General features: G+C 57.5%; 2 protein-coding genes and 1 long non-coding RNA gene across 3 annotated transcripts; 2 read left to right on the plus strand and 1 right to left on the minus strand.

The window, feature by feature from the left end:
- Positions 1 to 1,050: 1,050 nt before the first annotated feature.
- On the minus strand, positions 1,051 to 13,728 carry LOC140611210 (uncharacterized). Its single transcript, XM_072788064.1, has 4 exons — positions 13,656 to 13,728; positions 3,322 to 13,573; positions 1,706 to 1,843; positions 1,051 to 1,488 (listed from the first exon to the last, which is right to left on the minus strand). The coding sequence occupies exons 1-2, from the start codon at positions 13,726 to 13,728 to the stop codon at positions 12,921 to 12,923; spliced, it is 726 nt and encodes a 241-aa protein (XP_072644165.1). The 3' UTR covers positions 1,051 to 1,488; positions 1,706 to 1,843; positions 3,322 to 12,920.
- On the plus strand, positions 13,357 to 14,797 carry H1-10 (H1.10 linker histone). Its single transcript, XM_072784917.1, has one exon. It carries the CDS (start codon positions 13,727 to 13,729, stop codon positions 14,366 to 14,368), a length of 642 nt encoding a protein of 213 aa, XP_072641018.1. The 5' UTR covers positions 13,357 to 13,726; the 3' UTR covers positions 14,369 to 14,797.
- A 270-nt stretch (positions 14,798 to 15,067) lies between these two features.
- Positions 15,068 to 19,020, plus strand: LOC140609744 (uncharacterized). Its single transcript, XR_012011478.1, has 2 exons — positions 15,068 to 15,141; positions 16,245 to 19,020. It is a non-coding gene; the product is annotated as an uncharacterized lncRNA (long non-coding RNA).
- Positions 19,021 to 21,266: the final 2,246 nt, after the last annotated feature.

Here is a 21,266-nt window from a genome sequence, read left to right on the forward strand (position 1 = left end):
GGAAAGGACAGGTTTCTCAACAAATCATGTTGGGAAAACTGAATAGCCACATGCAAAGGAAAGAAGTTGGCTTACCTAACACCATATACACAAATCAAAATGGATCAAAGAACAATAGCTAAACCTACAAAACTCTTAGAAGAAAACATAGGGGGACACTTCATGGCAGTGGCTTTGGCGATGATTTCTTGGATATGACAACAAAATAGGTAAACCTGACTTCATCAAAATCAAAAACTTTAGTAAATCATATCTGATAAGGGATTAATAGAGTATATATAAAATCCTACAACTCAATAAGTGTTCACAATGATATGGAGAAGCTGGAACCCTTGTGCATGATGGAGGGAATATAAAATGGTGCAGCTACTGTGGAAAGTAGTCACTCTTCAAAGAGTTAACGTAGATGGGATGCCTGGGTGGCTCAGTGGTTAAGCCTCTGCCTTTGGCTCAGGGTGTGGTCCTAGTCCTGGAATCAAGTCCCACATTGGACTCCCCATAGGGAGTCCCTCTTCTCTCCCTCTCCCTGTGTCTCTGCCTCTGTGTGTATGTGTCTCTCATGAATAAATAAGTAAAATCTTTAAAATATATATATAATCCAAGTGCCCATCAGCACCATGAATGGATAAACATGTGGTATATATGACTGTGTGTATATGTATACATATGTGTATATATGTAACATATATGTATACATGGCTGGTATTCTAACTATACCAATTTTTATAAACACACATATATGTAGTGGGACACTATTCAGCCATTAAAAGGAATAAAATTCCAAATCCTGCTATGACATAGATGCACCCTGAAAACATTATGCTAAGCAAAATAAGCCTACATACAGGGATACCTAATGTAGGATTCCACTTATATGAAGTGCCTAGAAGAGGAAAAGTCTGAGAGACTGAAAGTAGAAGTTAGGGACAGGGGGAATGGAGAGTTAATATTTAGTTGGTACAGTTTCTATTTGGAATGATGGAAACATTCTGGAAATAGTGATGATGGTTGCACAACATTGTGAATATACTTAATGCATTGAGCTGTGAATTTTGTTTCATACATTTTATTTAAAAAATGATACCAATGATGAAAAAAGGTCAAAGCCAATTAGTACCTAAAGTCCATGAACCTGTAACTAGGGCTTAGCCTCACAGAAACCCCAGCTGCCTCCATATCTGGTTGAAAACTTCTCCATCCTCTGTATGTCTCCCCAAAACAGACACCTCTTTGGAATCAGCCCTCCCAGCTGCAAAGGAGGTTGTGAGCACCCAACATCATACAGGATGCAAGACCAAAGGATATAACCTCCACTCTCAGCCCAGGTTGAGAACTATTGAGTTCTGAGTTCTGCAGCCTTCTGATTGCAGCTCCCTTGTAGGAACAGAGGGTGAGCTTTTTGCAGTGTTGGGGAGGAGTGAGGAGGGAGGATTTCTTTGGCCATGATGCTTGAAGAGAAGCTGTGGGCCACACCTGCCAGCTTTGCTCCTGTTAGGACATATAAGCAGAAGGGAAAAGAGAATGCTTGTCGGGCACCCTTACCCCCCTGTGAAATGATCCAGGAAAATGCAGTGACATCCCCTCTTCCCGCCCCCCATCCCAGGTCCCAGGCTTCCCTTTTACCCAGCTTCAGATTGCTCTCTACTTTTGGGAGTGGATCCCCTCCCCACAGCCATTCTGGAAGCGGGGATGCCCAGAAGCTTACCTCTTTGACCACTGGGAGCCCCTGGAGCTCTCATCTCCTTGGGTTGAGCTGCAGAGCTTAACCTCCCAAGGCAGTATTTACACATGTTTCAAGACAGTTGTTCTCCCCCCCTGGTGATGCTTGGACTTGACTGGAGAGCTAGAAGTAGGGAAGGAGTGGGAGTCATTGTATTCTGACATCCCTGGCCCCGTAAGATGACAGGTTGGCAAGAGACTAGTATTAGTGGGCAGGCACAGAGGTTTATTTCTATTCTTGCTTTGTGTGCTTCTGTGTAGGCAATGAAAAAAAAATCTTTTCCTTTCTTAATCAAGGACTGAAACCTGCAGAACTGCTCTTCACATATTGTATGCACATGAACATGGTCCCTGGAGGAAGTTGTGACTATCCCACTGCTTTGGGAAGCCACACCTGGACAGGAAGGAGGCAAGGACTCCCCTAGAACAATGTGGTCCCTGAATTGATCGCTGGTGTGCCTGAGTGGGTGCTGGGTTACCGACAAAGGCAGGTTGCTAATTAGCACTTATAAGCCAGCCAGAAAGGGGCCCAAGAATTCGTCGCAGGTATCTTTTTTTTTTTTTACGATTTTATTTACTTATTCATGAGGGGGGGGGTAGGCAGAGACACAGGCAGAGGGAGAAGCAGGCTCCATGCTGGGAGCCCGATGCGAGACTCGATCCCGGGACTCCAGGATCAGGCCCTGGGCCGAAGATGGCGCTAAACCGCTGAGCCACCCGGGGCTGCCCCGTTGCAGATTTTTAAACCTTAGTTTAGGCATCTCAGGGCTGGGTGCGCGAGCCAGGCACTGAGACGGGCAGAGTATGGTGTTCTGCGTCTGATCATGTCTCCGGTAGTTTTTGGTCAGGGAAGTCTGGGAAGCACTGGTCCCCAGGGTCCAGTGTCAGCACAGGGACTGGCGGCATGGATCCTAAAGACGGAGAGCCAGCAGGTGCTTATTGCACAGGCCTTGAAGGCAGCATCAGGAATAGAGCCTTTATCCAGTGGTCAGTGGGGATCAGTGAAAAGGTCATTCTGGAAGCTGGTGCTGCATTAAGTTCACCGCGCCACCCGAGACACCCGAGAAGTCAGCGTTCAGGTCAGCCTGCCCCAGTATGTGTATTTTTAACCCATGAGTTTCTCTGCTGGGACTCGAGACATGTAAAAATCTATTCTGGGGGTCTTCCAAGATCAGCAGCTGGTCTCCTTGTCAGGCTTAGATGTGGCCTAGCCTGAAGCGGAGGAGACCACAAGTGAGCGCTAGAGTATTCTTCCAGCCTCCCAGTTCAAGATCAAAGACGGCGTCAGCTTTGCAAAGCTTCTGGGATAGCCTGGCTAAGATTGGTTGCGGACTAGCAGTGCCCAAGGCAGCAGTGGCTTCCCCGGGGAGGGAAGTCCCCGACCCAGCAGCCTCAGAGCCTCCGTCACTGCAGCCGCCCAGGGGATCTGTACCCAGGGCACAAGCTCTGCCCCAGGGGAACCTTAGCGACGTTTCCGGGGAACCTGGCTGCAGCAAAGCTCTAATGCAGGTCGAAACTCCCTAGATTATTAAAAAAAAAAAAAAAAAAAAGAAACTCCCTAGACTTTGGGTCAGTTCCCTTCCCAAGCCCGCCGATCCTCACCGACCCTAAGAACCGCCCTGCCAGAGTAAGAAGCTACCGCCTGACTCCTCGGAGGCGACTGGGGGGCACAGGCCCGCGGAGCGCAGGCGCAGGCGCAGGCGCAGGCGCGGGACGCCGCTGGGAGGCGGCGCGGGAAGCGCGCTGGTTTCCGTGGAGACGGGGGCGGGGCCGAGCGCCGCAGCGCTGACGCCGGGGGCGGGGCGCGCGCCCAACGCTTAACGGCCGCGCGGAGAAGCCGACGGGGCTCGGGCGTCTCTGACGACGGGGGGAGCCGGCGGCGGGGCGGCTGCGGGAGGGAAGGAAAGGCGCCCCCCAGTGCCAGGGCCCCCGAGACCTGAGGGGCTGGGAGGGGGCGGCGCTGGCCGAGGCAGGCGGGCAGGCGCCGGGAGCGCGGGAACAGGCCTCCGCCGCGTCCGGGCACCTCTTGGTGCTGCCCCCAGAGGCCGGCGCCGGGGCCCGGCCTCGGTCCTCGCCGCCCGCAGCGACGCCGCCCCCCTCCTCCCTGCGCGGGGGAGCCGGGGTGCCCCTCGGGGTTCCTGCGGTCACGGGGTCGGCGAGGGGCGAGATGCTGGCCTAGCCTCGCCCTTAACCCCGGGCTCCGCACACGCCCGGTTTGACACTTGGGGCAGGAAGGACCAGGCCAGACCTCCGTACGCCACGAGGGCCCTTTTTATTTCATTTATTCAAATGTTTATTGAGCATCTACTGTGTGCCAGGTGCGATGGAGTCCGTGATCGCCCAGACAAGCTGGCCTGAGGGTGGCGCAGAAAACTAGGGTTATCAGTGCAAAAGCTCCCAAGTGGTGATAAGTGCTACCGAAGAAAAACATGGAAACGTGATTTGTGAAAGACGCGGGGGCGGGGGCTCGGGGAAGTGGTGAAGCAGGGAACCCCACTGCAGATGGGGTGTTTAGGGAGGGCTTCCCTGGGGACACTACACCTGATCGGCACAGAGGGAGGAAGACTGTGAAAGTCTGCGAAGAGAGGGAACAGCAGCACGAAGGCCCCGTGGTGGCGGGCGGCTCGCGGTCCGGGGCAGGGACGGCGAAGGGAGCCGGGGTGGGGACCGGAGGAAGACCGCGGGGCGCAGGCCACACCCGGCCTTGGGGCTGGGGGAGACCCCTGGATCTTACTCTAAGTGTGATGGGAAGCAGGGTGTGGGCAGGACCCGATGGAGGATTTGGGGAAACCTGGCCCCTGTGAAGACCTGGCACCAGGAGCCCCACTTGGAGGCTTTCTCAACTGGACAGGAGATGGAGGCGGGTCGGGTGGGGCAAGAGTACTGGACTGGGAATTAGACTTGGAGTATATCCAGATGGCCCCCGCGGGCCCTGCCTCTTCTCTGGACCTCAGCTGCTTCATGCAAAACGAGGCAAGGGCAGGGCAGGTGGGACAACAGGACAGGGCTAAGGGTCCTCCCTTTGGATCCCTTGCCCATCCCAAAGCATTCCTCAAAGGCCACCTCTTTCAGGAGAGATTACCTGAAGAGGGGGGACACATTTTCTGAGAGCTATTTGTCAGGCTCCAGGTTAGGTGTTGGTTTGATTGGGATTTTTTTTCCCATCCCCATATATATCTCTGAACCTGAGTAGGGCCAGAGGTTAGACTCATTTCTAGATTCTCATCATTCGATGCTACACAAGACAGACAAGGTCTTGGAGGTAGGGGAACAGATAGGAAGGAAGCAAATGAAAGCCCACATAGCTAGAGGAATCTTATGAGAAAAGGAATCAGGATGGCAGGATTGAGGGAGTTCGTGTGGGGGGCAGGCCCCAGGGTGTCACTGCCCAATGGGACCCCATGAGTCTGCTCAGGGTGTGCCCCACAGAGAGGGAGCCCAAAGGGAGGGCAGGATCGCCAGGAGATAAAGTCGAAGAGGTCAGCAGGGTCTGGAGGCTGCAGGACATGGGGGCAGGTCCACTCAAGGACAGCAAAGAGCTCAGGTTCGCCTTCTCAAAGCTGCCCTGGCTGCCTCTAAGGGGAGGAAGAGCTGGATTGAACATGGGGGAGGAGAAGGCCGCGGCAGGGCCAACTGGCAGGTGACTGTCCAGAGTGGCCCATCTTTGTGACCAGCCACCCAGTGCGGCCATCACGTCCCGCTCTTCAAGCCCCTCAGATAATGGCCGTTAGGGAGCAGTCTGGCTTGAGGTCTCACCTCCACCTCATTGCAGCAGGAAACTTCCAGAGCATTTGTTAACCAGTTCTTGACCAGTTCAGGATCCTCAAACTGGACGAGCAAGTAACAGAAATAAAATTCTCTGGGCCTTGCAAAGATTACAGGCTTTCTGCCAGACTTTTCAAAGGTGCTGCAATCCTGTGGGGTCCCTTGGCTGCTCTGTTAGGAGGCCTAGTAGGCTCAGTGCACACTTTTTGAGTTGTGACACATGTAGGGACAGTACTGTGACAGGAAGCACAAGCCTCATGGCCAGAACTAAGATTTGAATCCCACCCATCTCATTCATTCAACAAATATTCATTGAGGGCCTACTATGTGCCAGACCCTATGCAGCAGTGAGTTAGACAAAGTCCCTGCTCTTGTGGGGACTCCAGGCAGCGGACAGGATAATCTCAGCAAAGTAGAGAGACTGCCTGAGAGCAGGAGGGGCTACTTGCAATGGGGTAAACAGCAAATGCTTTGCCATCTTTTCCTGGCCAGTATCATTGGGGACATTACCCAACCTCCCTGAAGCCTCAGTTTCCTCATCTGGACAATGGAGGTAGAAATACACCCACCCCACCCCCACCCCCCTGCCCTGGAATGTTCAATTCCTGGCCAGCGTGATACTTGAGCAGGGGCCAGGCTGCTCTCCCACCCATTAGGGCTTTCAGTTCTTCCCCAGGAAGAGGGTGTCCACAAACTGAGACTGCTTGTAAGAGAGGGAGATAAAGCCAAGATTCCCTTGTCTGCACCTCAGAACAGGGATCGTGATGCAGCGGCGGCCAAAGCAGGCGTGTGCTTGATGGCACAGGAGGGGGAAGGAGGTGGTTTCTCCGTCTGTCAGGTTTTGTCCTGGTTGTCTGGAGCCCCCTCCCAGAATGGTCTTTCCATCCTGCCGTCCCAGCTCCTTGGGCCTCACATGGAGGCTTCTGGAGAAGAGATGTCAAGTCCTACCGCAGGTCGGAGGCTGGCCTTGTCCACCTCAGGAAGCCAAGCCTACCCCCAGAGCCGCACTTCCCAAAGGGGCAGAAGCAAGGTCCAGCCCAGCGGGGCCATGCTCCCCCTCGGAGGGGGTGGGAGGCCCAACACTGGGCCTGGACACCCCTGCATCCCTGGAGAGGACGCCCCCTGAAGGCTTCCGCCTGGGAGCTACCCTCCTCTCCTCCCAGGCCTTGCCTCCCAAACGCGACTGGCCCGGCTCCTCCGAGCTTCTCTCCACGGTCCCCACCCAAGGGCGGGGCCTGGAGAAGCCATTTCCCAGCTTCCACGGCTCAGTCCCTCCTCCTAACCCTCAGCCCTCGAGCAAGCTCCCAGCACCTGCACCCCGCCCTTTTCCAAGCCCCGGGACCCCAGGGCGGGGGAGTCAGGGCTCTGGGGAGCCGCAGGGCCCAAGGCGGCCAGGCAGGCAGACGGGCGGCTTCGGCCTGCGACGGGACGAGGAACGGATGTGAAGTTAGACGCGCCGGCAGAGGGCGGGCGCCGCGGGGATGCCAGGGCCGGAGGGGGACGCCAGCGCCCGAAATGGGGGCCCAGGGGAGGCGCACATTCACAAGCCGGGGCTGCCAAACAGGAAAAGAAAACCAAATCCCGAGGCTGAGTGCCCCGCGCCACCCGCCCCGTGGTGGCACCGGTGCAAGGAAACGGGCCCCAGGTGGGGCCACGGGGCACGGCAGGAGGAAACGGGGCGGGGATGAAGAGGGGGTCCGGGGCAGGGCTTGCTCGGAGGACGGCCAGGCCATGGCCACCAGGAGTTCACTCTCTGACAGAGAAACCGCTTACAGACGAATCTCCTAGATCTTTCGGGCTAGCGAAGAAAGGGTAGCCACGGGGCACGGCAACAGCGCTGCACGCCCATCCCCGGGGCCGCTTGGGTAACCTCGGCACCGGGCGGGCGGCGGCGGCGGCGGCGCCGCGGAGGAGCGAGCTGCGCCCGCAGGAGCCCCGGCCCGGCCCGAGCGCCCCCGGACACCGGCGGGGAGTGGGGCCGGGGCTTTGTTTCCACTTCGCATCCTTCTACACCGGGGGGGCTTAGACCACGAATAACTTTACTGAGAAGAATCTCGAGTGGGCTTTTGAAGAAATGAGGCAAACGAAGGCGTGGGCAAGAGCAGCGCGCTCTGCTGCAGGGCCCGCCAGCGGGGCCCACTCCCGGCCCGGCCCCAGCCCTCGCAGCCCCGGGAGGACCGGCAGAGAGGGCGGAGGGCAGGGCCGCGCGGCTTCAAACTCCGACCATCCTCCGCTCTCCGCCCTTTTGTGGGCCTCCTCTCTAGGTTGAGGATTCTCACTGGGCACTCCAGGTCCCCCGGTGCCTGGGGTGGAACCCTGCCCTGAGGCTCCACGCAGACGTGTGCACGTGGGCCTGCCGTCCCTCGGCCTTAATGCAGTTCCGAAAGAACAAGGCGCTTCACGCTGAGCGCCCCCCACAAAGGTCTGGTTTCTTCCCCCAGGGGCGCTCCTTACCTCCATTCGCAAGACAATCGCATCGGAGCCCTCCGCCGGCTGGGTTTGCTGGTGCCCTAAGCCTGGGCCGCCTGCGGTTAGGAACCCGCCCCTGGCCTGCCCCATTCTCCCGGCAGAGTTGGGGCCCAGCTCCTCCTTCCGGACCCTCCCAGGCTGGAGGGCCCAGCCAGCTACCTCCAAGTGAGGCCTCCGGGAACTCTAAGCTCTCTCCGTCCACATGTTTCGCACCCTTTCAGCCTCTGCATCGACTTGTCCACTCCTTTGATCTCAGGCCGCTCTGCCAGGGTTCTTCAGACCCTCCGTCCCCTCAGAGCCCACTGCACAGCCACAGGGGGCCGCGGGCCAGGGCCCCTAAGAACGTCCCCATTCGGGGCTTCACAATACACATTTGCATCTTAAAGGCAACCTTCCCCAAGGTCTTGCCTGGTGAATTTCCCTTTGTCTCCCCTTAAATGCTGAAAAATACTTAATGCCTCTCTATTTACATTTTAAATCCCAAATTGGGCCCCATCACCCTCCCTCCCGGTCCAGGCCTAAGGTGAAGCCAACCTCTCGGTTTAAAACACATTTTGGGGAGACACTCTTGGCCCTCCACTGTTACCCTCAGCAGTTAAAAGCCAACGGGGCCTCCCTGGTGAGGGGCCCTCAGCAGCAGGGCCTCTGAACCCGGTCCCTGAGGCTGGTGACACCCACCCAGGCCTTCTGAAACCCTCCCATGCAGAGGGGCCTCCGCTTGAGCTCTAGAACGGATATCCTCTCTACAGGTAACCCCGAGGCCGGCAGAGGCAGAGGAGCCCACCCAGAGTCTAGGGTTCTACATCCTAGTCCCAGACTTGCCACCGGGCCAGGCCGACTCCTCTGTTTCGTGTCTCATCCTCCAGGAAGGTTGTATTCTTGTGGGTCTTCCCTTCTCTTGACATGTCCTCTGTTCAGAAGTCCAGGCTCAGGCTGCCAGAGCTGGAGGGCGCGGCACACATCCACCCCCTTTTCACAAACTGGGACACTTAAGGGCAGAGTAGTGTAGGAGGAACGGGGGGCCACACGTGGAGTTTGTGGGAGTGCTAGGGTCCAAGCACAGCTGGGAGCTCCTGTAACTCCCAGCCCACCTTCCTGTTGCAGGAGCAGGCAAACCTGTCCTGGCTCCACGTAGCAGGCGGCAGTGAGCAGGGGCAGCAGCCAGGCAGGGTGTGCCCAGGGCTGGGGTCCAGCGGGGAGCAAGGCCCACCCAATGCTCTTCTTACCAAGCACCCGGTACACATGTAAACAGACCAAAGACGGTGGGATGATGAGGATAGTGGGCAGCCCGGGGGGCTCAGCAGTTTAACGCCGCCTTCGGCCCAGGGCCTGATCCTGGAGATCCGGGTTGGAGTCCCGTGATCGAGTCCCGGGACGGGCTCCCTGCATGGGGCCTGCTTCTCCCTCTGCCTGTGTCTCTGCCTCTCTCTCTCTCTCTCTCTCTGTCTCTCATGAAAAAAAAAATCTTAAAAAAAAAGAAATGATGATGATAGTAAGTGCTATGAAGGAAATCAAGTAGGGCGCTGTGATTACAGGAACTCTGGGAGGTATGCAGCCTGGCTGGCTAGGCGGCTACGTGGGGAGGCTCTCAAGGATGGAGATGGGAATAAGTGTAGTCAGCCGCACAGCAGGTGCAAAGACCCTGAGGCGGGAACGCCCTGGGTCTGTGTGAGGAAAGAAATGGCCAGTGGGGCTGAGAGCAGACTCATCCTAAGTCTGATGACAGCCACCGGAGGCCCTTCCGCAGAGGTGAGATGCAGATCAGAGTTCTGTGTTAGCTGCTCCATCTGCTGCTGCGTGCCTGCAGTGTGCCAGGGCCTGGCAAGCCGAGAGGGGACAGGTGGAGACGGGGTGGGGCTCGGGGAGGATGTTTGCGGATAGATGTGACAGGAATCTGTAGGTTGAATGAGAGGGTAGAGGGAAAAAATGGGGACAAGTCTGTGCTTTGGGTGGAACTGCCCTAGAAACCTTGGGGAGGAGCAGGTTTGCGAGAGAAAAAAGTTCTGTTTTAGCCATCACCCGAGAGATGTGTTTGGACATCCAGGTGGAGTTGGGGGCAAGCAGCTGGCTGCCAGTCTGTCGGTCAGAAGAGAGACAGAAATGAGGGTTGACATTAATGGGTGTCATCAGTATATGGATGGTGTTTGGAGCCCCAGGACTGGAGGACGCTCCTAGGGAGAGAGGACCCACATGCCCACCCTGATTCTGCCTTCAGCTTAGCTCCCAAGACTAGCCTGGTGCTGGGGGGATGAGGGAAGGGGGTCACCCTTCTAGGCCCTGGCCACTTCCAGATTTTATCATTTTTCATTGGTTACTTGAGGCCTTCCCCACCTACGTTTCCTGGGAGGGGTGCCAGGAGGCTGCTGGGGAGTGTGGGATTTGAGAAGCATCCCTGAAGACTGGCAGGACCCCAGGCCTAGAATCCTGGCTAACTGGACAAAGCCACTGTCCTCTGTCCTCCAAGCCTGTTTTCCTCATCTGTTTAATGAGGCCAGTGGAATGAAACCACTTGGTCTCTGCCAGTTCCCAAGGCCCTGGAATCAGTCTCCCAGAGCTTGGTCCACAGGCCCATAGGCAGAAACCCCTCCCCCCCACAAAAGCACCTGCTCCACCAGCAGGCCAAGGAGCCCAAGCCACACTGCCCTGCCTGCATGTGTCCACTCCCTCCACTGATTCCTTCTCCCCTCCAATCACCACCAGGCCTCCCCCAGGGCTAGAGAACCTTCCCGCTGCCCCACAATGGCCACACTCCCCAAACTGAACAGGTGCTGGGAGTCTGGCTCATCCACAGGGTCACGTGATGGTTTCAGGCCCCATTATTTCTGCCCCCACCCAGGGTAAATCTTCAGATTTTTTTAAGGGAAAGCTGAAATCTGGACACGTTTTTATCTGAAATCACTTGAATTTTCAATCCTATTTGTTTGTTTCATTTCATTTTTGTTTTTAAAACACTGGGCAAAAACAGGCAGATTCTAGCCAGAGGGTCTTGGAAGCTGCAAGCCTGCCAGGCTCTCCAGCTCTGCTGAACCTGTCCACTCTGCTGATTCATCTATCCACTTTCTGAATGGGCTGCATTGTGACAGACCAGCCCTTCTTTCTTGAAACTCTCTCCTCCTTAGCTTCCGAGACACCAGCCACACCTGGTTCCCTCCTTACTTTCTGACGTTCCTCCTCTGCCTCCCACAGAGCAACCTTCCCTTTCCTACCATTTCCACATCCTCCTCTTCCCTGCACCATGACCCCAGGGAGACACACCTGACCCAGCCTCCTGCTGAACCAGCTCCAGATTCACATTTCCAGCGACCTTCTCTCCGGGATGGCTGGACCAATATCAGTCTGAGGGTGCCCTTGCTCCCATGCAGGGGTTCCATCAGGGACATCACCATCTGCTATTGCTCTGACCTTTCTGAGACCAAGCTCAAGTCTCCCTCCACCCCCCCACCCCCCCCACCCCCCTGCCAGTCACCTGGCTGCCTGCCCTCCAGCTAGGTCCTTGGGCCAGCTCTCTTCCTGGTGTTCCTGCCCCAGCTCCAAGCACCCTGGTCCACTGCAGCAGGGCGGCCATACCCACCTCCCTGCCAGGTCCTCTGCTCAGTCTCGGATGGCTTCTGTTCCTGGACAGAACCTCCTCCGCCGCTGCAGCAGCTCCATCTTACTACTTCTCTTTCACTGCACTACATCCTCTGTGTAGCCCTGCATGCACACACTTGCATTTCCAGAACCTGTGGTTTTCTCCGCAAGACCTTTCAGCTCCCCAGGGCCGCCCCCAGGGTTCAGCCAGCAGGACTTCCAGGAACCCACCCCAATCTCTGCTAGGAGATTCCTGATGGTCTTTTCTCACCTTGCGGGAGGTCTCAGGCCTGCAAGGTTTTCCATGGCTCAAGGTCCACTTAGGGTCCTTCCTGGGAGAGAGGCTTGGCCTTCTTTGCAGGGACCTGAGCTTATCTTTCCTCTCCTATGGGCTGTACTCACTGCGGGGGAGCTGAAGACCTCCCCTGCCTCCAGGCCACTGGCTCCTCTCCCGGCCAAAAAATCTCCACCCCCCGTCTCACTGGTTCCTAGCCTCAATTTCCTCCTCTTCTGGGTCTTATTCACTAGCTTGTCGGAGGGCAGATGGGGTCTGTGCCTGCTTTGGAAAAAGGGTGCCCACTGACAGGGACCTCTTGGGGTGGAAGGCCCAGAACATCTCCCCTCCCCCTCCCCCCCTTCTCGGACTTCACGGCCTCCACCTCTCTCCACCCCGGAACTCCAATTTTCTACCGTCCCGTCCCATCCACTCTTCCATGCTCGGCCTAAAATCACTTACCCCGAAGGAATCAGCTCTCCCCCCGGGGTGTCTCCCCATGGATCCAGCTTCCCCAAGTAGAGGCATCTTTCACTTCGTGAAATGCCTTCCGGCGCCTCCAGGGCACCAGTCACGCTGGATCCCGCCCGTATCAGAGCCTCCAGACTTGCACAAGCCCCCGCGGGGGACTTCGCCTGGTACCAGGAGAGAGGGAGCTGGGAAAGCAGTCTCCAGGCCCGGCTCGCAATCGCCCTCCCCTCCCGCGAGGGGGAGGGGTGCGGCCCAGCACCTCCCCTCCCCCCATCACGTCGGAGAACTCCTTGGGGGGTCGCAGCCTGACACTCAACCGGCTCCACCGTGGAACCGCCATTTGGCTTTGGGGCGAACGGTGGCGGCCACTTGCGCACCACAAAATGGGGCATTTGGAGCATCGGCGCCAGTTGGGTGGGGGTGGGGGGAGGTTAGGGAATGTCCGCAGGGAGACACCCGCAGTGGCCCCCACGTCCTCCCGGGCCGTGCTCAGGCCCCTTGGCATAGCAGGACCGCGGGCGCGCAGTCGGAGGGCGCCTCCAGCCGCCGGCCCCTCGGACTCGGGTGGAGACCCCCCTCGAAGATGTCCTAGCACACTTCACATTGCCCCAGCCGACCACGTGAGGGCGTGCCCTGTGTTAGTTCGGACAAATTAAAGCTCGTCCTGCGGGCAGGCCAGGGCCCCCCAGACCGCGCTCAGGGCACGGGAGGCCGTGGCGCACTCTTGGCCGCCGGCCGCAAAGCTCCGGGCCGCGTGGCCTCCCCCGGAGCCCGCGCTATTCGCCCCTAAACCGGGTGCCCCCCTCCACTCGCGCTCCCGCAGCATAGGGTGCGCCCCTCCGTTCCCCTTTGCCGAGCCCTTCCCGGGCGCAGGCCGCCTCTCCGCTGCGCCGCGGGCTCGGGCCCTGTCCGGGGCGCTCGGCCGTGGGCTCGGGGGCGCCCGGGAGGCGCGGGCCGGGAAGCCAGCGGCCGAGGAAGGGGCTCCAAGAAGCACAAGTTGGCGCTGGCTCCAGACCAGGCTGTTGTTGTTCTCAACGTGGTCCGCCACGGAGCTATAAAAGCGGAGCGCAGCGCCCTCCTCGCCAGAGCGCAGCGCGCACGCCCAGCGAGCTCCGGCAGCGGCTTCCGCGGCGCCCCCCGGCCGACCTGCCCCCGCTCCGGCCGGCTCCCGGCTCCGACCCCCTCCGCCCCGGCTCTCTCCGCTCCGGTTCCGGCTCCGGCTTCGGCTTCGGCTCCGGCTCCGGCCCCGGCTCCGGCCCCGGCCCCGGGACCCCCGCTCCGGCCGGCTCGGCCCCCGCCCCAGCCCTGCCGCCCGGCCCCAGGCCCGGCCGCGGCCGCTCCCGCCTGGAGCCGCCGCGCGCCCCCAGTCCCCCGGCGCCCCCTCGGCCCCTCGCCTTCCTCTTCCCGGCGCGGCCCCCGGGCTTTCGCGCCCCGCCCGCCACCAACCCGCTCGCCACCATGTCCGTGGAGCTCGAGGAGGCCCTGCCGCTGACGACCGCCGAGGGGGCGGCCAAGAAGGCGGCCAAGGCCGGCGGCTCGGCGGCACTGTCCCCGTCCAAGAAGAAAAAGAACAACAAGAAGAAGAACCAGCCGGGCAAGTACAGCCAGCTGGTGGTGGAGACCATCCGCAGGCTGGGGGAGCGCAACGGCTCGTCGCTGGCCAAGATCTACACGGAGGCCAAGAAGGTGGCGTGGTTCGACCAGCAGAACGGGCGCACCTACCTCAAGTACTCCATCAAGGCGCTGGTGCAGAACGACACGCTCCTGCAGGTGAAGGGCACCGGCGCCAACGGCTCGTTCAAGCTCAACCGCAAGAAGCTGGAGGGCGGCAGCGAGCGGCGCGGAGCCACGGCGGCCGCCACCGCCCCGGCGCCCGCCGCGCACAAGGCCAAGAAGGCGGCCCCGGGCCCACCCGGCCCCCGGCGCGCGGACAAGAAGCCGCCCAAGGGCCCGAAGGCCGAGAAGCGCTCGCACAAGAAGGGCGCCGCCTCCAAGAAGGACAAAGGCAGCAAGGCTAAGAAGGCGGCGGCCGCCGCGGGCAAGAAGGTGAAGAAGGCGGCCAAGCCCAGCGTCCCCAAGGTGCCCAAGGGCCGCAAGTGAGCGCGCCGACGCTCGGTTTTCTACCCAAGTGTATGTAGGTTTTGTACGGATGCCGCCGCCCCTCCTCTGAGCCGCCGGAGGGCCCCGGGCCCGCGCTCCATCCCCTCCCCGCCCCTCCCCCGCCGCCCTAGCGGTGGTTTTTTTTTTTTTTTCCTTGTTGTTTTTCCTTTAGATTTTTGAAACGGCCTGGCGACGCCTCTATTGGCTCTCGCCCTTGGCAACGGCCGTCGTCATGGTTACCGGCCCCTCGGCGCCAATGGCCGCGACCGCGCCTGCCCGGCCCGGTCCGGGTACTCTGGGGGACCTTTCCCACTCCCCACCCTCCGCCTTTGGGTGCGCGACACACAATCGCTCGGGGCGCGGCCCGCGCGGCCTTCCCTTCATCCCGCCGGCCTTTTTGGGGCACAATAAATTGTTTAAACCTTTGAACCGCTCTCATTTCCTTCCGAGTGGAGTAGGGATGGGCGCGGTCGGCGCGCGCTGGGGGTCGGATGGTGGGGCCCCAGGGCCCTGGGCGCCCGGGATGTGCGCGAGTGGGCCTGGAGCCCGGAGTGCTCCGTCGGGGGCGGTAACTGCAGGGGGCTGGGGCCGACCGGCTGATCCTGGAGGGACCCTCGAGGGACGGATCCCCTGGGAACGGAGGTGGAGACATGTTGAAGACCCGCGGGTCCGGGGCTGGGGGAGGGGGGACGGGGCAGCCCTGGCTCTTCCGGGTTTGCCGGCCTGGGCCCCTCAACACGTACAAGGTCACACCAGGCTAGGCATTTGCACAGGTTAGTTCTTCTGAACTCACGGAGACTGTGCTGATGCAACAGGATATTGGAAATGAGGCCTCGGGCTCTGGCTCACTGAGTACGACCCTAGGTGTGGCTTGAGTCAGGTGCTGATCCTCCGCTCACTGGCTGCTCCGGGGTGTACATGGTCGAGGGTTATTGGACAAGTTGGAAGGATGACCCTCTGCCCTGAGACACCCTGGCGTCCAGTACATGTAATGGTTGTATTTAAGACCAAGTGAGCCCTTGACAGATGCTCCCATGAGGACAACCCTGCAAAAGGAAGGCTCTGGGGCAGTGGGAAGCTAGGGAATGTTCCAGAAGAGTGGGTATGTGCATGTACCAAGCTAGGTAAGCCTGGGCTGGGGGTAGGTGACAGACGGAGATGATCTCTGGGTTAGAGACTATGGGTGGGGGAAGGGGAAAGAGCATCAACTAGAAAAGCCCCTCTGGCTTGCTGGTGTCCCTGACCCTGGCCTGGCAGCCACTAGCCTCCCCCAGCACAGATGGTGGGGTCACAGGGCAAAGCTTCAGGCACTCACCACCCTGCAGATCCTTCCACACAGGGCAAGTGGCCAATCCACGGGCTCTTTCAGTTTAAAAGTCTTGCTGGGTCCCCCAGCTGCCTCCTGTCTCTGGGAGCTGCTTCCCGCCCTGGGCTGGCTGTGAGGGGGGCACAGTGGCGGGCGGGACAGCGCAGGTGCCTGCCCTGCTGGAGCCTCCCTGCCAGTGGAGAAGTCCTATATGGTCCCTCGGCACATCATTGCTCTCTAGGCAGGAGGTTTGAGAACAAGATGAAACACCCCTCTCCCCCCCACCCCGGCAGTACAGACACCTGTGTCTGATGGCAGCAGGGGGCAGGGCCCCCACTCCTAGTTTTCTAGGACCCAAACCACTCTACCCTCAGGCCATGTGGCTCTGGGGATGGGACTCGCCAGGCCAGGGATGGTCATGTGACTGGAGACCTGACCAATGAGTGTTCCGTTGTCCCCTTTGCCACAACCATTGGGTCAGAAATAGGTTCTTGACCCCAGTGAGTTCAGTGAGAGTCAATCCTGGGACTCTTCCCAGAGCTGTAGACAAAGAGGTGCTCTCTCCCCCAGGTGGGGATGTGGGGCCAGAATTGCAGCCATCTTTGTCAATATACTGTGAGAGCCCATCTGAAAAAGGAGCCAAGACAGAAAGTTGGAACCACAAAATGGAGAAACAGATACTTGAGGACGTTAACAGAGCTTCTGGATCCAGCCATGCCTGAAGCTGGTGTGAACCTGCCTCCTGAGCTGCTACTTTGCTTTTTATGTCAGCTCACTTGAATTGGTTTTGTCATTTGCAATCTGGTCTCACTCTGTTGACTCACTTTACCCTCCCATGCTCCCAATGGACCTTGTCATTCCTTTAAATTGTTCTTCTGAAAGGACTGCCCCAGTGTCCCACTGTCCACCCACAGGCCCCTGCCCTCCTCTCTTCTCGGGGTGCTCCCTAGGCCCTTCAGCTGGCCCTTCTGTGTGGGTCCTACATCTCTGCCCTACACCCCAAGGAGAAGAATGGATGGCTGTGACCTGCCCCATATGGAGACTTAGTGTATACCAGGCACTCTAAGGAAGGCTGCATGGGCCGTCCTTCAGCCTTGGGACAGCCCCAGCAAAGACGGGGTTCAAAAGCTTGTCTTGCTAGTCTGGTGCTGAGACTGGAAGGCTGTATTTTCTGCCCTGACCCCACACTCCACTCCTACACAGGGCTGGGGAGCCCTGGACCCACCGTTGGCCTACTGTGTCTCTTAGACCTCACTTCCAGGAGCCCCGTGAGGCTCTGGAGAAGGGCTTCCTGTGCTGGGGGGGGGGGGGCAGTGACCCCAGTGCCATGAGGAAGCAAAGGACCACATGTATTTGCTTGTCTGTAAAATAGGGGCTTAGCAATGGCCCCAGCCTCCTCTCTGTACTCCCTGACCAGGACGGGGGGGGGACTTGGGCAGGAATAGGTCTCTGGAGGCCTAAGTCAGCATCCTGGGTCTGGTCCACCATGGCTTTTGGTCCAGGCAAGCTTCTTGTTCCCACGCCTCCACTTCCTTATCTCTAAATGGAGCCAGGAAAGATTTCTTTTACTCACCCATCAGCTAAGCTGGGAGAGGGTGGACACACCTCCAGTCAGGGGCTCCAGCTTTTCCAGCCTCCAGCCCTCATCCCCAGTGTAGCCACTCTCCTGTGCCCCTGCCTCCCGCCTCTGGTGGGGCTGGAACCTGTGTCCCTGCAAACCTCCTCAGCACAGAATCAGATGGGGTTGGGGGGCTCAAGCACTCAGCACAAGCTCAAGCTTGCCATCCCTCTGTCCCAGGCATCAGACCTTGGGTCATATAGCCAGAGGGCCCTTTAGCCATTTCGGCAGCTCCATTTGTCAGAGGCAGCAGAGAGGCCCTGGGTCTTTCTACAGCGAGCACTACTGAGGCCACTGGCACTTGCACAGTGGGGCATTGATCCTTACAGAGGTACTGGGGGAACAGGAGGGCTCTATGGCCCAGTCCACAGGTACTCATCAGCACACACTGGCTGAACAGAGGCAGCGATGGGGACCCATCAGACCTGCTTCCTGTTCTTGGGGAGGATGCACAGGAGGACAGACAAGCCAGCAGCTTTAGGGTAGGGACCGTCCAGGCTGGAGCACCAGCACAGGCCCCCAGGATGGCCAACACTCCTGAGCCTGGAGAATGGCGAAGATGGCACGTAGACTGACCAGGCACGAGGCAGGAAGAGTCAGCAGGGCTTCAGGTTCCCCTCTGAGAGTTCAGTGGAGCAGCAGAACCACAGGGGAAGTGGCACATACACACACCTGGCCCCTGGCTGCACACTTGAGGGGCTGATGAACCAGTTCCTGAAGACTGGATTTCCATGGTGGAGGCTGAAGTCTGAGACCCCCAGGCATACAACCTGGGTCAGTGAAACAGAAGGAGAATCCAGGGAAAATGGAGTCATTGGTGCTGTTTCACACTAAGGAGGTAAATCAGCTGATCAGCAACCAAAATGGTGGTTTCCTTCCAAATCTGGCAAGAATTGAGCTTGTGGCCCACCCTGCAGAAAACCTGTGAGTAAGGGAGTTGTGGGAGATGTAGTTTTCAGCCTGGCCAAGCTGACACACTCCACTGCCACCACGTTTCCCTGTTACAGAACAGGCACATGTGAGAGGGTGAGGAGGAACTGGCCCAGAGGTCTCAAACATAAATGAGCACAGGCACCAGGCCAGGTAGGGCAGACTTGCCAACCAGGGGACACAGACCCTACCTGAAGGGGGGCAATGACTACCAGTTCTGCGAACTGCTTCCCATTTTCTCAGAAAGTGTCAGAAGCACCTCCTGAAAATGTGTCTACATCCCCTTCCAGAGGGAGTGGCTTGGGCCATCCAGGGGGCAGAGGAGGGTGCAGCTGCCTGCTAGTGGTCCCACAAGGGGCTCCATCTTCAGAAGCACTTCCTGAGAATTTATGTAGAAACCATACTTTTGGGGGGGTGAAACCCACTTGTAAAATGAGAGCTTAAAAAAATACCCCACCTCACAACCATCAGGACAACTACTATTTTAAAAAATCACAAGTGGTGGCAAGAACGTGGAGACAGACATAACCTTTATACACTGTCAGTAGGTGGGATCCCTGGGTGGCGCAGCGGTTTAGCGCCTGCCTTTGGCCCAGGGCGCGATCCTAGAGACTCAGGATCGAATCCCACGTCGGGCTTCTGGTGCATGGAGCCTGCTTCTCCCTCTGCCTGTGTCTCTGCCTCTCTCTCTCACTGTGTGCCTATCATAAATAAAAATTAAAAAAAAAAATACACTGTCAGTAGGAATGTGAGATGGTGCAGCCACTGAGGGGAAACACTATGTCTCAAAAAAATTTTTTTTAATTATTTATTTATTTATGATAGTCACACACACACACACACACACACACACAGAGAGAGAGAGAGAGGCAAAGACATAGGCAGAGGGAGAAGCAGGCTCCATGCACCGGGAGCCCGACGTGGGATTCGATCCCGGGTCTCCAGGATCGTGCCCTGGGCCAAAGGCAGGTGCCAAACCGCTGCGCCACCCAGGGATCCCTCAAAAAATTAAAGAATTATTATATATATCACCCAGTAGTTTTACTTCTGGACACATGCCCGAAAGAACGGCAAGTATCAACTCAAAAAGATTTGTACACCCATGTTCATAGCATTGTTCACAGTAACCAAGAGGTGGAAGTACCACACATGTCTATCAACATGGATAAACAAAATGTGGCATCTCCATATGATGATTAGCCCGTCTTAAAGAGAGAAGTCTGACACACACTAGAACATGAAGGAAGCTTGAGGACACGGTGCTAAGTGCAGTAAACCAGTCACAAAAAGACAAATACTGTATAATCTCGCTTACATGAAATATCTAGGACACTGAAAATCATAGAAAACCTGGTGGTTGCCAGGCCCTGGGTGGGGTAGACAGAAATGGGACTTGTTTAATGGACAGAATTTTAGTTTTGTAAGATGAAAACGTCCTGGAGATTGGTTGCACAACAATGTGAATATATGTAATGCTACAGAACTGTGCACTTAAAAATGGTTAAGATGGTAAGTTTTATGTCATGTATTTTATCACGACTGAAAACACTACATGAGCCAAACAAAACCATGTGTGAGCTCAGTGGGGCCTGCAGCTCCCCACCTTTTGAGGTCACTCAACCTGATCTTCTATGAGGGCCCTTCCGGCTGTTTCACAAGACAAGAAACCCGAATGGTGATGTTCTGGTGGCAAGAAACGAGGCCAAAGGAAGCTCTAAAGTGGTGAAAGTGAGACCCAGCCTGCCAGTACTGTGGGTCGGCACCAAGGGTCACAACCTCTCCCCAGAGGATTGTCATTAGGATTTCTGAGCCTTCGGCAGCCCTGGTGGCTCAGCGGTTTAGCGCCGCCTTCAGCCCAGGGCGTGATCCTGGAGACCCTGGATCGAGTTCCATGTCGGGTCCCCTGAGTGGAGCCTGCTTCTCCCTCTGCCTCTCTGTGTGTCTCTCATGAATAAATTAAATATTAAAAAAAAAAAAAAAGAAAAGATTTCTGAGCCTTGTGAGTGCACCCTGCAGATACACACTTCCAGAGGCCCCTTTTCTTGCCCACCTCACCTTGGCTCTCCTAGCTCCTGTCCTTCTGGAAGCTTCTGTTAGGAGCTGGGAGTGTGGCACTGGGGCCCTGCCTCAGCCTGTCCTTGAAAACTTTTTGTTCAGCTTGATTGTCCAACTCCTTTCACTGATACTCCCAGCTCCGCCAAATAGTCCTCTGGCCTCTGTGGCCCACAGGAGCACTGCCTGGGAAGTCTGCAGTATACCTCTCCTCCCAGGAGTCCTGGATGCAAGGGGAGATCCTCATCTATCTCGTCAGAGCCCAGAGGTAGATTCTGGTCTCACAACAATGAGATCTGTTTCTCTGGGCTCTTAGGAGTTCAACTGTGAGTACCCACTGTCCTGATTCACAGATGGGCAAACCAAGTCTCTGAGGAGCCAAAGTACTTGGTCAATTTTTCTTATACTGGGGACCCTGCCATACAACCTGAGCCAAAGCTCCTTTCTCCAAAGAATGACCTTCCACCCTTCCTACCACTTGCTTCTTGCTCCGGCTGAGAAGGGGAAGTTCAGGCCCAGTGGGGATTTAGGAGTCTGAGGCCTCCCATTATTCTCTGGTTCTCACCACCAATCCCCCCTCTAGGTGTTCCCAACAGCAAACAGGAGCTTGTCCAGACTCTAAGCTTAAACACCCCTCCCAGGCTAGGAGCCCTTTAGATTTGTCCTCAACTTAATGCCTAGCTTTGTGTCCTTGGCCAAGCCCCTCCCTTCCTCCCTTGCTTGAATTTGTTCTGCCTCTGTAGGAAGCAGGTTGGCTTTAGGAACACAAGCTTTGCACTAGGAGATGGATCTTGATGGACTGGAGACAGGAGCAGAGGAGGCGGGGTGGGGGGTGGGGGGGTGTCGGAGTGGTAGAGTGGGCAGATACCTATTAGGACCTGGAACAGAGGACCCTCCCCTCCTCTAAGGCTACAGAGGAGCAAGGAATCTCCTAAGGCCTGGACCCAAGCCTGGTCACTGCACAGGCTGAGCAGGGGCAAGAGGGGCTTGCT

The sequence above is a fragment of the Canis lupus genome, chromosome 19, assembly GCF_048164855.1.
Source record: "Canis lupus baileyi chromosome 19, mCanLup2.hap1, whole genome shotgun sequence".
NCBI lineage: Eukaryota > Metazoa > Chordata > Mammalia > Carnivora > Canidae > Canis > Canis lupus.

What these genes read in the sequence shown, in the direction of transcription:
- LOC140611210 (XM_072788064.1), bottom strand. Translation starts at nt 13,728, where the DNA reads ATGGTGGCGAGCGGGTTGGTGGCGGGCGGGGCGCGAAAGCCCGGGGGC. An exon ending in CGGGAAGAGGAAGGCGAGGG is followed by an intron (nt 13,574 to 13,655) that starts GCCGAGGGGGCG and finishes GCCGGGCGGCAG; the next exon opens with GGCTGGGGCGGGGGCCGAGC.
- H1-10 (XM_072784917.1), top strand. Translation starts at nt 13,727, where the DNA reads ATGTCCGTGGAGCTCGAGGAGGCCCTGCCGCTGACGACCGCCGAGGGG.